Here is a 15,448-nt window from a genome sequence, read left to right on the forward strand (position 1 = left end):
GTAGCACTACATCCTTGTATCTTGGGGTGAGATCCCATTACTATCCCCATTTCACATTGAGGAAGCTGGGGCAGAAAAGGTCAAGAAACTAGCCTAAGGTGGTTGCCCAGAGAGTGGCTGAATCTGGAGAAGTCAGCAGTCACCTCCAGCATCTGTTCTTCTCATTACTATTTGCTGCCGGACCCCCACTCCACCCAGCAGTAGGTGGTTTGAAGCTCTTTTTTGTCTGACCAGGACACATTTTATCATTTCTGTGCTCTGTGTCTTCTGGGATCCTTTTATTTTTTTTTTTTTTAAGTAGGCTTCACATACTGTGCCAACGTGGGGCTTGAACTCATGACTTGAGATCAAAGCCTGAGCTGGAATTAAGGGTCAGATATTTAACCGACTAAGCTACCCAGGCAGCCCCCTCCTGGATTCCTTTCTCTTGGGTCAGAAAGTCCTCAGAGATATAGAGGATGAGGGTCAACTTTTCATGGGGAATTGATGGAGCCCTCTGTTGGGAGTAAGGCCAGTTGCTTTGTCCTGAGCAGCCTTTGTCCTGGGTCCCCAGCCCCATCAGCATAATGACTAGTAGCAAAAACTCTCCTTGTTCTGGGGATTATTATCAGCCTTGAGCCCTTCTGTCTGTTCTGAGGCCCAGAGCTGTGAGCTGGCCCTCCTCATTTCTGTAGGTGTTCTCCTGCCTCTTGCCGTGTGTCCTCCCAGCCCCAAGGAAATGGAGGATTGCCGCAGAGGCTCTTTGCTCTCCTGTCTCACCTCCCTGCTTCTCTTCTTCCAGTTGCCTGCTGGGGGGTCTGCAGGTAAGTGTGTCCCCATCCCCCTTCCTGCATCTCCCTTGGGTGGGCAAGAGCCTCTGGGAGCCCTGCTGTGTCTCCATCAGGACAGATGGTTCTTGGTGGAGGCCCTGGCTGTAGGAAAGGTCTGGTGGTCCCCCAACCACTAGGTATAATTAAATATTTAAGAAGAGTCCCAGAACCAAATGCAACCACTCTAGAAGACAGTATGGAGGTTCCTCAAAACATTAACAATAAAACCACCCTACAACTCAGCAATTGCACTACTAAGTATTTATCCAAAGGAAACCAATGTACTGATTAAAAGGGGCACACACACCCCAATGTTTATAACAGCACTATCAACAATAGCCAAAGTATTGGAAAGAGCCCAAATGTCCATTGACTGATTAATAGATAAATAAGAAACAGTATAGATGTACATGGAATACTACTCGGTGAGCAAAAAGAATGAAATCTTGCCATTTGCAACAATGTGGATGGAACTTGAGGGTGTTATGCTAAGCGAGATGAGTCCGAGAGAGACAAATACCATATGATTTCACTCATCTGTAGAATTTAAGAAACAAAACAGCAGAGGGGAAGGAAAAGTAAGATAAAAACAGAGAGGGAGGCAAACCATTAGAGACTCTTAAATACAGAGAACAAACTGAGGACTGCTAGAGGAGAAGCGGGTAGGGGATGGGCTAAATGTGTGTTGGGCATTAAGGAGGGCACTTGTTGGGATGAGCACTGGGTGTCATATGCAAGTGATGAATCACTGGGTCCTACTCTTGAAACCAATCCTACACTGTATGTTAACTAATTTGAATGTAAATAAAATAAATTAAAAAAAAAAAGGAAGAGTCCCAGGACCATAAAATAAGGGAAGGGGACCAAGACAGTTGTCCAATGAGGAGTTTATGTCTTACAAAGTAAAAAAAAAATGTGAATTTCACTATGAAAAGTGTGGAAATAAATTTCCTTTTATTTTTTGTTTGCTGGCTCTATTGGTATCTAAGTAGTTATTCAGTTATTAATTCATTACATTCCTTAAATATTTATAGGGTATGAAGTTTGTGTAAGGTGCTGATCTATGTACAAACCAGAGTCCCTGTCTCCACAGAGCTTACATTCTGGCAGGAGACAGCGAGTACTAACTACCTCAACTCCATGGAATCTCTGTCTGTTAGAGGAGTGGACAGTGTGGGAGAAGGAAGTAGAGCAGGGTGGGCAGTCAGCGGTGCAGGAGGGTGTGTGGGCAGGCAGTAGTCTCCATAAGGTGGTCGGTGTAGGCAGTGAGATGGGAATGAAGATGTGGAGTACCATCCTGTCCGGATCGCCAAGGAAAGAGGGTTTCCAGAGTGGGGAGCAGCCAGAGCAAAGCAGGCAGTGTGCCTGGGTGTTGAAGGAGCAGAGGAGGCACGTGTTGGGTGGAACAGAGTGAGCAAGAAAGAGAAACAAGAGTTGGATGTCAGAGAGCACTGAGGGATCATCCTTATTGGGCTTGCAGGTCACTTCGGGAACCAGAGAGGCATTGGAGGGCTTGGATAGAGAGGGGACCTGGTTTTACTTACAGGTTAAAAGGGTCACACAAATGGGGCTGGGAAGAGGATAGTCCCAGGGAGACTAGTCACTGTCATTCCTCAGGTGAGACAGATAGTGACTCAGCCAAAGTGGAGTAGCACAGGAGATGAGAAGTCACTCTTTGTAGATGCAACAGGGTTCTTTCTGCAGAAGTGTCATGTCATGACGTGTCCACCACGTCTCAGAAAACCAAGGCCTGTGAAAGGTGGTGGTGATTTGGGTGCTTGTGTGATGGAGTGAGGGCAGGTTTTAATGGAAATAACTGTGGGCTCTAGTTTTTAATGCACATGTAATTCAGCAGAGGAGAAACACATGGGCAGAAATAATAAACTTCAACCAGTTTTCAGTCCTGTTCTAAGAGGAGCCAAGCTGGAGCTGTGATCTCAGAGTATGGTCCCTGGAACATCAGTCTCAGCATCCCTGGGAACCCCTTAGAAATGTGCATCGTTGGATCCACCCCAGATGTACTGATCAGAAGCTCTGGGGGTGGAGCCCAGCTGTCAGTGTTTTACAAGCCTTCCTGGTGATTGTAATGCTTATGGAAGGTTAGAACCCCTGAGTTAGAGAGTCCTTCATGGAGGGCTGGAAACCAGGAACACAGGCTGCTGAGGGAGTCTCTTTGATATCATTTCCGGGTTTCAAAGGTGTGGTAAGATGATCTTGTCCCAATTCAGAGTGGTCACAGCTCAGTCTATCAGGTCAGAGCCTCCCACCTGCTACTCACCCCTGCCTGCCTGGGCCCCCCACCTGACAGTATGTGTTCCATGCCTCCCTACCTGTGTCTCTCCACTTTCTCACTCCTGTGTCTGTGTCCACAGAGGAGTTTGTGGTGACTGGCCCCTCGGACCCCATTGTGGCAGTGATGGGTGGGAACGTCACGCTGCCCTGTCATGTGTCCCCAGCCATGGATGTGGAAAACATGGAGCTGCGGTGGTTCCGCTCCAAGTTCTCAGAAGCAGTGTTCATCTATGAAAACCAGCAGGAACAGAAAGAAGAGCAGCTGGCTCAGTACACAGGGCGGACCTCGCTGGTGAAGGACTTCCTCAGCCAGGGGGAGGCCACTGTGCGTATCCACAAGGTCCAGGCTTCCGACAACGGGCTGTATACCTGCTTCTTCAGAAAGGGAGGTTTCTATGAAGAGGCCAGTTTGGAGCTGAAGGTGGCAGGTGAGTGGTTGATCTATATTTAGTGTCCTGAGTGTTGGAGTTGGGAGCGACCTCAGGGGCCAAGTGAATCAGTCCCCTCATTTTAGAAATGAGGAAAGGAGTGATTTTCACTTATTGCTTAGTTCAATAGGAATCCTTATAATTCTTTTTTTTTTATTTTTTAATGTTTATTTATTTATTTATTATATAATTTATTGTCTAATTGGTTTCCATACAACACCCAGTGCTCATCCCAACAGGTGACCTCCTCAATGCCCATCACTCACTTAATTCTTTTTTTTGTTGTTAGAAAAATCATCAGTTTATTTCCTTTTTTAAATGTTTATTTATTTTTGAGAGAGACAGAGACAGAATGCGAGGGGTTGGGGCAGAGAGAGTGGGAGACACAGAATCTGAAGCAGGCTCCAGGCTCTGAGCTGTCAGCAAAGAGCCCTGACACGGGGCTCGAACTCACGAGCTGCGAGATCATGACGTGAGCTGAAGTCAGACGCTCAACCGAGTGAACCACCCAGGTGCCCCAAACATCAGTTTATTTTTAAGTTTTCTTTCATAAAAGAAAGTATTACGACTCGAGTATAAAATCACATTTTTGTTAAATTGATGAAAAGTAAATCAGAAATATTTCTTTTGATTTACAACTCTGTCATCAATGCATGCAAGTTCATGAGTACATTCTTTTAAAATTTTTCCTCTAAGGACTGGCTAATTATCTGTTACTCAACACCCCTTACCCCCATTTTTGCATTAATTTGTCTGTCCTAACAATATACCAGTATCTTTTTTTTCCCACACCTGTACTTTATTTATTTATTTATTTATTTATTTATTTTTTTAATTTTTAAAAATTTACATCCAAATTAGTTAGCATATAGTACAACAATGATTTCAGGAGTAGATTCTTTAGTGCCCCTTACCCATTTAGCCCATCCCCTTCCCTCAACCCTTCCAGTAACCCTCAGTTTGTTGTCCATATTTATGAGTCTCTTCTGTTTTGTCCCCCTCCCTGTTTTTATATTATTTTTGTTTCCCTTCCTTTATGTTCATCTGTTTTGTCTCTTAAAATCCTCATATGAGTGAAGTCATATGATTTTTGTCTTTCTCTGGCTGACTAATTTCACTTAGCATAATACCCTCTAGTTCCATCCACGTACTTGCAGATGGCAAGATTTCATTCTTTTTGATTGCCGAGTAATACTCTATTGTATATATATACCACCTCTTCTTTATCCATTCATCCATCGATGGACAGTTGGGCTCTTTCCATACTTTGGCTAATGTTGATAGTGCTGCTATAACCATGGGGGTGCATGTGTCCCTTTGAAACAGCACACCTGTATCCCTTGGATAAATGCCTAGTAGTTCAATTGCTGGGTCATAGGGTAGTTCTATTTGTAGTTTTTTTGAGGAACCTTCATAGTATTTTCCAGAGTGGCTGCACCAGCTTGCATTCCCAACCCACTTAATTCTTTATACCCTTTTAAGATATATAGAATCCCTATATATCCCTTCTGGGCACCTGAATACATCAGTGAACCAAATAGAGATCCCTGTCCTGCAGAGTTTATGTTAAAGACAGTAAATAGACAGACAGATGGGTTATAGAGGATGTTGGATGGTGGTGAGTAGAGACTTAGCTAAGTGGGTATCTGGGGGTGAGAGTTCCAAGCAGAGGAATACTCATGTGAAACAACCAAGGTTGGAGTGTGGCTGGTGTGTCTGGGCAGACAAGGAAGCCATGTGGTTGGTGAGACAGGTGGATGGGAGGTTGCTGAGAAGTGACAATCCTAGTCCACGGGCAGAGAGAAAGGATTGATCTTGAACAGTGCATGAGGAGTACACACTTGAGCAGGTACTTGAGTGAATCCAGAAAGTGTTCCAAAGAGCCCTGGTGGTTGATGAAGGGCACAGAAAGCATGGTGATTGTGGTTATGAGCAGTTCAACAGTTAACCAAATAGTCCTGGGGCTGGAGTGGCCCGGGTGGGAGAACTTGGGAAGAAGTGGTGAGGGGTTTTGAGGTTAGGGGCGATGCCAGACCATAGAAGGCTTTGTGTGGTGTATTACGGAGTTGGGAAGAAGAGCTGAGGAAATTCTAAACAGAGCAGTGAAGGGAGGTGTTTTTGGGAGGAGGTTTGCTTTGACACCTGTAAGAGAGGGTATATAGAAGGTGAGCAAGACTGGAGAAAGACATGTAGTTACAGGGTGGGGAGGATGGTTCCCTGAATTGATGTCAGAGCAGTGGGGTGGGAGAAGAGAAGGGGTTTCAGTGTCAGAGATGTTTGGAAAGTAACCCAACTGAGTGGGTGGATTTGGGGACACAAAGAGTTTGGGGGTTGGAGAGAAGGGACTGGAGACTCCCAAGGTTTTTTTTTTTTAATTGTTGTTTGTTTGCTTATTTTTTGGCAATTTGTTGTTTAGTAGTAGTATTTAGAAGTATTGTTATTTTGTGTTAGTTGTTGATTGCTGTCATAATGCTGTGCAACATAGACAGAAATCTCAGCTGCGCATAGTAACAACCATTTACTTACTGTTGAGCATTAGGGGAGTTCAGCTCACCTGAGCTGTGTTTGACAAATCTTAACGGTGCTTACTCATACATCTTTTTAATTAATTTATTTATTTTTTTTCATTTTTTTTTAACGTTTCATTTATTTTTGAGACAGAGAGAGACAAAGCATGAACGGGGGAGGGGCAGAGAGAGAGAGGGAGACACAGAATCGGACGCAGGCTCCAGGCTCTGGGCCATCAGCCCAGGGCCCGACGTGGGGCTCGAACTCACCGACCGTGAGATCATGACCTGAGCTGAAGTTGGACGCTCAACCGACTGAGCCACCCAGGCGCCCCACATGCATCTTAAGTGTAGGGGAAATATAATTAAAGACAAAGTCTCCAAATTCAGAAATCCTCTTTGCAAAGGTAGTAGGGAGAGAAAACATTTTTATTATGGCATTATCATTAACCAGTAAGTGATGTGCATCCCAGAGAATCTACCAAGGAGTTGCAAAGACAGAAGAAATCTCACCTTTTTACATAGCCATGCAGACGCAACTTGTTACATACATGTTCTCTGGATAGACAGTTACTAGTCCTCAAGTAAATCGACTTGACGGTATCATTTGTCATGGGCAGTGCACCCTAAATGTACTTCTACTTGTGGTGACCATCTCTGTTAGCTGATTGGCTTTATCCCAAGGAAAACAAATTCTCCAATCTTAAAAGTTAAAAAAAAGCTTTTAAATTCCAGTGTAGTTAACATGTAGTTTTATATAGTGGCTCAATATAGTGCAATATAGTGGTTCAACACTTCCTCCTGTTACTCAGTAGAGATTTCAACAGAAAATTGTCAGGCCAGGAGGGAGTGGCATGATACATTCAGAGTACTGAAAGGAAAAAACCTGCAGCAAGGCTGTCATTCAGAATGGAAGGAAAGATGAAGAGTTTTCCAGACAAATAAAAGTTAAAACAGTTTGTTTTTACAACTTCTCCCATCTTTATGACAGGAAGTGGTTTTGCACTTGGGCCCTGGTCCCCAGTGAGGTTAGGCTCCTACACTCCCCCAGTAACTGGGAGAGAGGGGTGCTGTCCACCTTGGTGTTAACAGTTCAGAAAGAGGGCTCCCACGGTCTTTAGAAACACATTCCTGGATCACAACCCCGACAAAAGGCCTATGTAGTTTTCGCAAAGGACATGTATACATTTCAAAGAGGGGAGAAAGCCCCCACAATCACAAATTTCCTCAAGAAATGGCATAAGAAAAAGGATGGGAAGGGACCTTACTTTCAACAGGGACAAGAAGCCTCTGCCTTTTAATATATTTTGTCCTGACAGTCGACCTTGACTAGGTTTACTCACATGGGTGAAGTTCATTGGGCTGTTGGCTGATCTAGGACAGCTTTAGCTGGAAGGACTGCTCTAGCCCAAGCATGTCCTTCCTGTGACAGAGGGCAAGGCAATGGCACAAGTACTTTCCAACTCTGCTGGAGTCACATTCCCTGAACTCTCAGTGGCCCAGATAAGTCCCATGATGGAACCCGGAAGCAGAGTGTGAAGGCATTAAAAATATGCCTTCATAGGCAGAAGGTGAGCTGGATGTAAAACAGGCTTAAGGATTGGGAATATTTTCATCATCACCCTATCACAGAGAAGCCAAATATGAATCAGTTCAGGGTTTGAGTTTGAAGCATCTGTGAGGAATCCTGGCAGAGCTAACATGTGGATATTAGCGGGGGGAGCTCAGGAAGTAGGTAAGGTTGTCAAGGATGGAAATGATTTACCACAGGGCAGTGAGTGTTCTAGCCAATGCCCTGGAGAGTGTGTGAGGTGAGAAGAGCAGAGAAGGATAGAACTTGGGATGAAATTCCTTTGTGTTACTCTGGGTGATGGACTTCCCAGCTTCACGGATGGGAGAAGAGCCCTGCCCTCTGCATGTCTCCATGCTCCTTCCTTCTGTTCCCTGTGGCAGGACCCCTGCTCTAATCCTTGCAGGGACCACTCCCCAGGGAGCCCTGGAATGCAATGCTACATCAGAGTTGTGCAGAGGAAGGCTCTGCTGGCATCCCTGGATTCTGGAAGGCCTCCTTGTGCTCTCCAGCTTCTCTCTCACAGGTGTGGGCTCTGTCCCTCAAGTGCACATCACAGGGCCAGAGGAGGATGGGGTCCGAGTGGTGTGCACGGCCTCGGGATGGTTCCCAAAGCCCCAGATACAGTGGAGAGCTGCTAATGGGGAAAAGTTCCTGACATTCTCTGAGACCCATGCCCAAGACACTGAAGGGCTGTTCAGCGTGGAGTCTGCTCTGGTGGTGAGGGACAGCTCTTCAGGGAACATGACCTGCTCAGTCCTCAACCCCGTCCTGGACCAGAAGAAGGCGATGGTCATTTTCATCCCAGGTCAGCACTACTTCCCATTCCCAGCAGGGCCAGAGGGAGTGGCCTAGGGTTTCTGTGAGTGTTGGGCTGGGCTGCCCTGGTCTGTGCCGCTGATGGGGTCTCTGGCTGGCCACAGAGCCCTTCTTCCCCCAGGCCTCTCCCTGGAAGCCAGCTTTCATAGTGAGCCTCGTGGTGCTGATGCTCTCACTCCTTGGGGCTGCCTATTACATCAAGACAGAACATACTGTAAAGAGGCAGGAGATGCAGGAATGGGAGAGACTGCGCAGGGACAAGGAGGAGGCCCGGCGGACAAAGGAGGAGGCGTTGAAGGCCAGAGGTAAGGCAGCTCAGGAGCCAAGGCAGGCTAGTGTGGAAGGTGGTGCAGAGGACAAGCTGACAGCAAGGGGCTTGGCTGGAAGCAGGTGGGTGAACAGGTCCAGAGAGGACAGCTGGAGCTGTGGAGGCGGGTCTGGAGTTAGATCTTCTAAGATACAGAGAAGTCCTTTTATGGGTTCTCTAGGTTCATCCTTTCTTAAGGATGGGAGTTCATACTTATTTTTCACTCTCTTTCAGATGAACTCCAAGAAGATCTCGGTAAATTCTGTTCTTTCCCCAGAAGTTTCTGAGTCCCCTGTGTAGAAGACACTCTGGTTATTAGCTCACCAGTTTCCTGTGTTGTCTTTCAGGCAGGAGGAAATCCATTTACCTGGGTGGTGAGTGACTCTCCAGTTGTCTTTGGGTGTCCTGTCCTACCTAAGCTAAGGTGTCCCTTCTCCTTGTTTCAGGCACAGACATATGGACCCTTCCCTGGGGCAGAAGTGGAAGTTGGTGGGGGGCAGGACCCTGCTCCATGGACTTTCCCTATCTGGGGTGCTGTTTCCCACCCAGTGCTTGGGAACCTGGGGTGATGGTGGTCCCTGGAGTCTGTCACGCATCTTGGGTTATTCCAGTGCTCATCTTCCCACCATCTTGCTAACTTTTTAGCCTTCAGTGCAACTAGTTCTCATTCAAACTGGATGCTCTGAGATTTTGGTAAAGAAGCTGTGTAAATAAATGGCGTCATTAAGTTTAGGAGTGTGTCCCCTCCATATAACACCACCCAGGGAGAGTCTTTTCTCTCCAGTGCCTGGAGGTGCTGGTCACAAAGTATGGGTAGAGGACTGGGCAGACCATGGGTGGGAATGTGGTGGGGTTAGCTGTCAATGCTCCAGAACAGTGATGTGTTTTCTGAGAAAGTTTGGGCCTTTTTACCCCAGATCCCACCTAATCCCTGTCCTTAATTCATGTCCCCTTTTGTGTTCTTTCCCAAATATCTCTTTGCTGGAAAACATTGGATGTAATAATGATTTCTGTTTATAATTATGGAATAATTTATATTTTATTCCCTAAAATATTTTCATAAAAGCAAAACTGAATGGAGATAGAATAAATATATTTGAGGTTTTCAAGGCACAGGATACTAAATGGCTTTGCAAAAGGTCACACAGCTGCAGCAGGCTGGGGTGGAACTCAGCCTGCAATTCAGGCTTTCTGACCTGTGATCCAGGGAATTTCCCCCAATACCCTGTTGTGTGCACATCGCAGGAGGATATGTCCTCTCCAGCCTCCCTACTCTGTTGGGAGTGTCACCTGTAGTACAGAGAGGAGGCAAGGCCAGTAGATCAATGCTAAGCATTCTTGTTCTGGCTCATATTTCACTAGAGTGTGTCCCTTTTCAGGCTGGAGGAAGGCGCAGTTGTATGCAGGTGAGTAACTCAGTTTTCTGTGCCCTTACCCCTTCAGCCTCAACTCTTCCCCCTTCTCTGTCAGTGGACCCCATACCAGGACAGGGTGGGTGTCCCTGGTCTCCTTGTCATGTTTGTCATTTCCTTGTGAAGACTTCAGGAACTCTTCTGGGAAACACAGATCTGCCTCTATTCTGACCAGTCCTCTACTGAAGGTCACTCTTAGGATTAGCAACTTCATCTGAACACACCTTGTTCAACTGATGCTTTTGCTGGAGCAGTGACAAAAGAGTGCTCATTTATAAGGACAGTTGTAACACAGTAATGGCTTTGTACACCAGAAATTGCTGTCTCTAGAAGATTTCAGATATCATTCTTGCTTGCTTACGATTCAGGTATTCCTAAGGGGATCCTTGGTTCTGAATCCATTTTACCCTGAAATTCCTACATCTTGCGGATCTACTTTTGATTTTCCTGTTTTTGTCTTGGTCCCCTGGAATGGTGGTCATCATTTGTTTCCTCATGCTCCTTGTCCAAGTTGGGTTTCTTCCTCTAAACTACCCTGCTTGCTGTGAAAGTAATTGCTTTAAATTGCCTGTTCTGAATCTGAGATCCAGAGCTTCCAGGATATTTATGGACTCCTGGTGGTGGGTCTGAGAGCTACCTGCAATTATATACAAAATCTTATGTGTATGTTTGTGTAACAGAGGAAGAAGTCAAAAAAAAATTTTTTTTTGAAAGAACTGTAACGTATAATTTTTCACAACCATTATCTCTCCTTAGGACAATTGCATGTTTACCTGATGGGCTTGTTACTGGTTTGATTTATCAGGTCAATGTGTGAAGATACGGTAGGAGAAAGTTAGAGGAGTGAAAATTGTTTATCAGAAAAGTTGGGAACAAATCAGGGAAAGAAAAGCAGTGAGGAAGAGAGGAGATGAGAAGGGAATAGAAATCCTGTGATTCCTCTTGGAGAGATTTTGGGTAGGTCAGAGTGGTGGAAGAGAGACCACAAATCATAATCACGGTGGTTTGAGTGTAAAGTACACAGAGGGTGTGCAAAGTTTTTGGGTGCACAAGAAGTAATAAACTCCCTGCTACCTCTTTGAGAGATTTCTGAAAAGACTTAGAGTATTTTGAGCAGTTTTGAAGTACTTTTCTGACTGAGTTTGCTTCTGATCTGAGACCATCTCAGCCTTCCAGTAGCAGTTGGGGCAAGAGTGTGGTGAGGGGCATCCTAAAGCAGTGAAAGTTATCCAGAACACCACTTAGCACCGGTGTGAGTTAAGAATCTGGGTCCTTTGAACCTGTGTGGGGTGTGTATGTGTGTGTGTGCATGCACAGGTGTTTGTCCCAGCTGTTTTGTTCATGATCATGAACATGGACTATGAGAGCAGAGAAGGGGGAGCCAGGGATGCAGGAGACCTGGGGCTAGATGTGTGAGGAAACCCCCTTAGAGAGTCTCCCTGATTCCTGGGATTTATTTATTAAAAATAAGGATCAAATAGTCTTCTTTTAGCATTCCCCCTTCTCTGATGGATTGAAGTGCATGTGTTTTAATGTATACCTTGTATACCTTTTTATTTTGTAAGGACAGAGACCATTACAGTAGAATCAATATTTGCATATTGGTCAGCTCATAGCGTAAGGTGAAGTAATATCTGATCTCATCGTATTTAAAAATTGAAAAATAATTTTTCAATGCCATGAATAAGGGGGCCTAGGACATGACCATATTTGGGTACCTACTACATGGGGTTTCTCCTGGTGATTTCGATCTCTCTGAGCAGTTAAGGGGGGAAGCAGATGACTAGACCTGATATTTTTGATTTCCCCTTACATATAGGGATATTTTCCTCCCAATAACCCATGAAAAGGGGAAACAAGTTCATAGTGTCTGTCCTTTCACTGAATGTATGTCTTTCCTGCTTGAACTTCTGTCTCTCCCTTCCTTGAAACCTCTCCATTGCCTTCTGACTAGGGACAATTTCTCTGATGCTGTGTCCTCAATTCTCCTCACCCAGGGCTTGTAGTTGTCTTCCAAGTTCAGCTCTGCCAGGTTGTATGGTCTCTACCATGGCTTAGATTCAACCTCCAAGTTCAGTTTAATCAATTCTTTAGAAATAAATGGAGGCCTCAGAATTTTTTATCTCCCCAATTCTTCTCAAAAAAACCTAGCTTTCAGGATAGATGTGTGGCTAAGGATTCTTGAGAAAGCATAATATGATGGTGAAATCTGGGTCTAGAGCTTTCTTTTCAAGTTGTTATCCAGCCTCTCAGTGGTTAAGTTTTATAGCTTGGCTTTCATGGGAAGGCTGTAGCATGATGGCTGTGTGTGTGTGTGTGTGTGTGTGTGTGTGTAAAAGAAATAAATGCTTCAGTTGAATGTTTCCCAGCGATTTTTCCGAAAGATATCAACACTGATATGTACAGTCTCCTCAAATCTCTGATTTGTTGTTACATTTGTGAAATATGGTTCTCTTGTAGACTGGCGGAAGGAGAAGTTCCAGGCCTGTGAGTTACTTCTCATTCTTTCTGGGTACTCCTACTGCTGCCCCATGGCCTCTGATGTCTCCTTTAGCTTGCTGTGGTGATACAAATGCTGGCACCATCAATGGTTGTGCAGTGGGATGGGGCAGTGAAAGTCACATAGCTGAGCTTAGTGGATGTGGCTGATATTGGATTCCAAATAGATATCCTTAAGTCCTTGAGTCCAGACTAGTTCCTCAAGTTCCCTGTGACCCATCTAACCCTCAGATCAGTCTTATGCTTACTTCTCCTGCTTGGAGAGCTGTGTACTTGAGTCACAAGACTCTCATCTCAGGAGGCTTAGCCCTTCCCATATGCAACTAGGTGTCTGAGGGTGGTGGTGGTGGTTGTGTGCCCTTATTATGGGGCAGGGGAAGGTCTTGCATGATTGGCAACTCTCTCTGCAGTGTCTGTCACTCTGGATCCAGCGTCTGCAGATCCGCACCTTGCTGTCTCTGGTGGACAGACTAGTGTGACCTTGGAGGACACAACTGAGGACCCAGGAGGACCCTGTAGCATCTTGGGCCAGGAGGCCATCACATCAGGGCGCTGCTACTGGGAGGTGGAGATCAAGAATGGAAACAGAAGCGAGTGGGGTCTGGGGGTCTGTAGGGGAGATGTGGAGAGGAAAGACTGGTACAGAGAGTTGCCAGAACTGGGGTTCTGGGTTCTGGGGTGGTACGGAGGTAAATTATATGCCCTTGTCCTCCCTGAGAGTCAGGAAATCGGTGATGAAGTTCCCCACAGGGTGGGTGTTTTCTTAGACCTCAAAGAAGGGGATGTCTCCTTCTATAACATGACTGATGGATCTCACCTTTTCTCCTTCCCTCTAACTACCTCCACTGGGACTCTGTTTCCATACTTCATGATTAAGTCAGGGGATGTGTCCCTGACCATCTGCTCTGTGGTGGGTGTGCCTACAGAGACCCCTGTGCCCCTTAACAATCTTCCTTCTTCTTTGGAGGAACCTGTAAGCCTCTCAGGGGATGGGTTCAGCTCAGGCTCTGCTGTTGATGGTGCTCTCCCAGGGGCCAACTCTCCATTACTCCCCTATGGCCCTGAGGCTATGTGACCATAGGACCCCAACACTGTCCCAGACTCCTTATGGTGGCTCTTTCTGGAGCTTCACATTCCTTGAGACAAAAGCCTCTGAGGTTAGTCCTGGATGACCTGGGTGTCTTGCACTCTTGCTCTGGATGCAGTCTCCTGGGGTATGGCTATGAGAACAGTCAGTTCATGCCTTATGCTCAGGCAACAGAAGATAATAGTTGGCTGAGCTGGTTTAGGGTAGGCTGAATTTAACTATTGGAAGTAGTGCTTCTTTTGGTAATGAAAATTATTTCATACAGTCTTTATTCTGCTTGGATATGAAGGAGATGAGGGCTGAATGACTCTGCAGAATTAAATGGTGTATATTTTATCCAACTTGAGTTGTGCAGATGAACCCAGAGGCTATGAGTAGGTCACCAGTTCTATTTTGGGAAATGTGCACTCTGACCAGAGACATTGGCCATCCAAAAATTTCTGGAGAAATGAATGGCTGATTGATGTTCAAGAGGAAAGCAGTCTAATATTCTACTGTATATACCTCCTATTCTGGGATGGTGGAAGCACACTTATCTTACCAACCTTAGGAAATATCTGTTATTCGTGAAATACCAGTGCTGTGTTAATTCAGGAATTAAGAAGAAGGATCTGGTTCTTCCTGTGTGTCAACTCCAGTTGGAAAGAAGAGAACTTCTACCAGAATCAAGATATGAATGAGGTAGATAATTTTCAGATGCTGGGTGAATTTCAAGAAGCTTTGACTATGAGCATGGTTTCCAGAATCTGTGTAGTGCCTCTCATTACTTCCAAGTCCAAAGGTGGAGTGCCTGAGTAGCTCAGTGGGTTAAGCGTCCAACTTCAGCTCAGGTCATGATCTCACAGTTCGTGGGTTCAAGCCACACATCAGGCTCTGTGCTGACAGCTCAGAGCCTGGAGCCTGCTTCGGATTCTGTCTCCCTGTCTCTGCCCCTCCCTGCTCAGGCTCTGTCTCTTTCTCTCTCAAATGTAAATAAACATTAAAGAAATGGGGGAGGGGAAGAGGACCTAATAGATATTTTTCCAAAGAAGACATACAGATCACCAATAGACACATGAAAAGATGCTCGACCTCACTCAACATCAGGGAAATGCAAATCAAAACCACAATGAGATATTACTTGACCCCTGTCAGAATGGCTAAAATCAAAAAGACAAGAAATAAGAAGTGTTGGTGAGGATGTGGATAAAGGGGAACCTTCTTGCACTGCTGGTAGGAATGCAACCTGTTGCAGCCACTGTGGAAAACAGTATAGAGTTTCCTCAAAAAATTAAACATAGTATTGCAAAATAGTAATAGTAATAAATGAATGATTGATTAATATCACTATTAGTTATTTACACAAAGAAAATGAAAACACTAATTTGAAGTGATGTATGCATCCCTATGTTTGTTGTAGCATTATTTACAAAAGCCAAGTATGGAAGCAACTTCAGAGTTCACGGCTTGAGGAATGGATAAGGAAAAGTTGGTTTATATACATCATCGAATATTACCCAGACATAAAAAAAGATGAGATTGTGCTATTTGTGACAATATGAATGGACCTAGAGGGTATTATGCTAAGTGAAATAAGTCTGACTGAGAAAGACAAATGCCATATGAGTTAACTCCTATGTGGAATCTAAAAAAAAAAAAAAAAGAAAGAAATGAATAAACAAGCGAGCAAAAAAGCAGAATCAGACCTGTAAACACAGAGCACAACTAGCATAATGTTT

At 45.1% G+C, this 15,448-nt stretch overlaps 1 protein-coding gene across 1 annotated transcript; it reads left to right on the top strand.

Annotated features, from left to right (window-relative positions):
- The first annotated feature begins 718 nt into the window (after positions 1 to 718).
- On the top strand, positions 719 to 14,635 carry LOC125165855 (butyrophilin-like protein 1). The gene is made up of 9 exons (XM_047859289.1): positions 719 to 803; positions 3,182 to 3,529; positions 8,133 to 8,414; positions 8,530 to 8,730; positions 8,967 to 8,987; positions 9,080 to 9,106; positions 10,112 to 10,138; positions 12,605 to 12,631; positions 13,054 to 14,635. Exons 1-9 carry the CDS (start codon positions 719 to 721, stop codon positions 13,716 to 13,718), a joined length of 1,683 nt encoding a protein of 560 aa, XP_047715245.1. The 3' UTR covers positions 13,719 to 14,635.
- The last annotated feature ends 813 nt before the right edge of the window (positions 14,636 to 15,448 follow it).

The sequence above is a fragment of the Prionailurus viverrinus genome, chromosome B2 (genome assembly GCF_022837055.1).
Source record: "Prionailurus viverrinus isolate Anna chromosome B2, UM_Priviv_1.0, whole genome shotgun sequence".
NCBI classification, from domain to species: domain Eukaryota; kingdom Metazoa; phylum Chordata; class Mammalia; order Carnivora; family Felidae; genus Prionailurus; species Prionailurus viverrinus.

Excerpts from the sequence above, each read along its gene's own strand:
- LOC125165855 (XM_047859289.1), top strand. The coding sequence starts at position 719 with ATGGAGGATTGCCGCAGAGGCTCTTTGCTCTCCTGTCTCACCTCCCTG. Across the intron at positions 3,530-8,132 it reads TTTGGAGCTGAAGGTGGCAG|GTGTGGGCTCTGTCCCTCAA; the intron begins GTGAGTGGTTGA and ends TCTCTCTCACAG. Across the intron at positions 8,988-9,079 it reads TGAACTCCAAGAAGATCTCG|GCAGGAGGAAATCCATTTAC; the intron begins GTAAATTCTGTT and ends GTTGTCTTTCAG.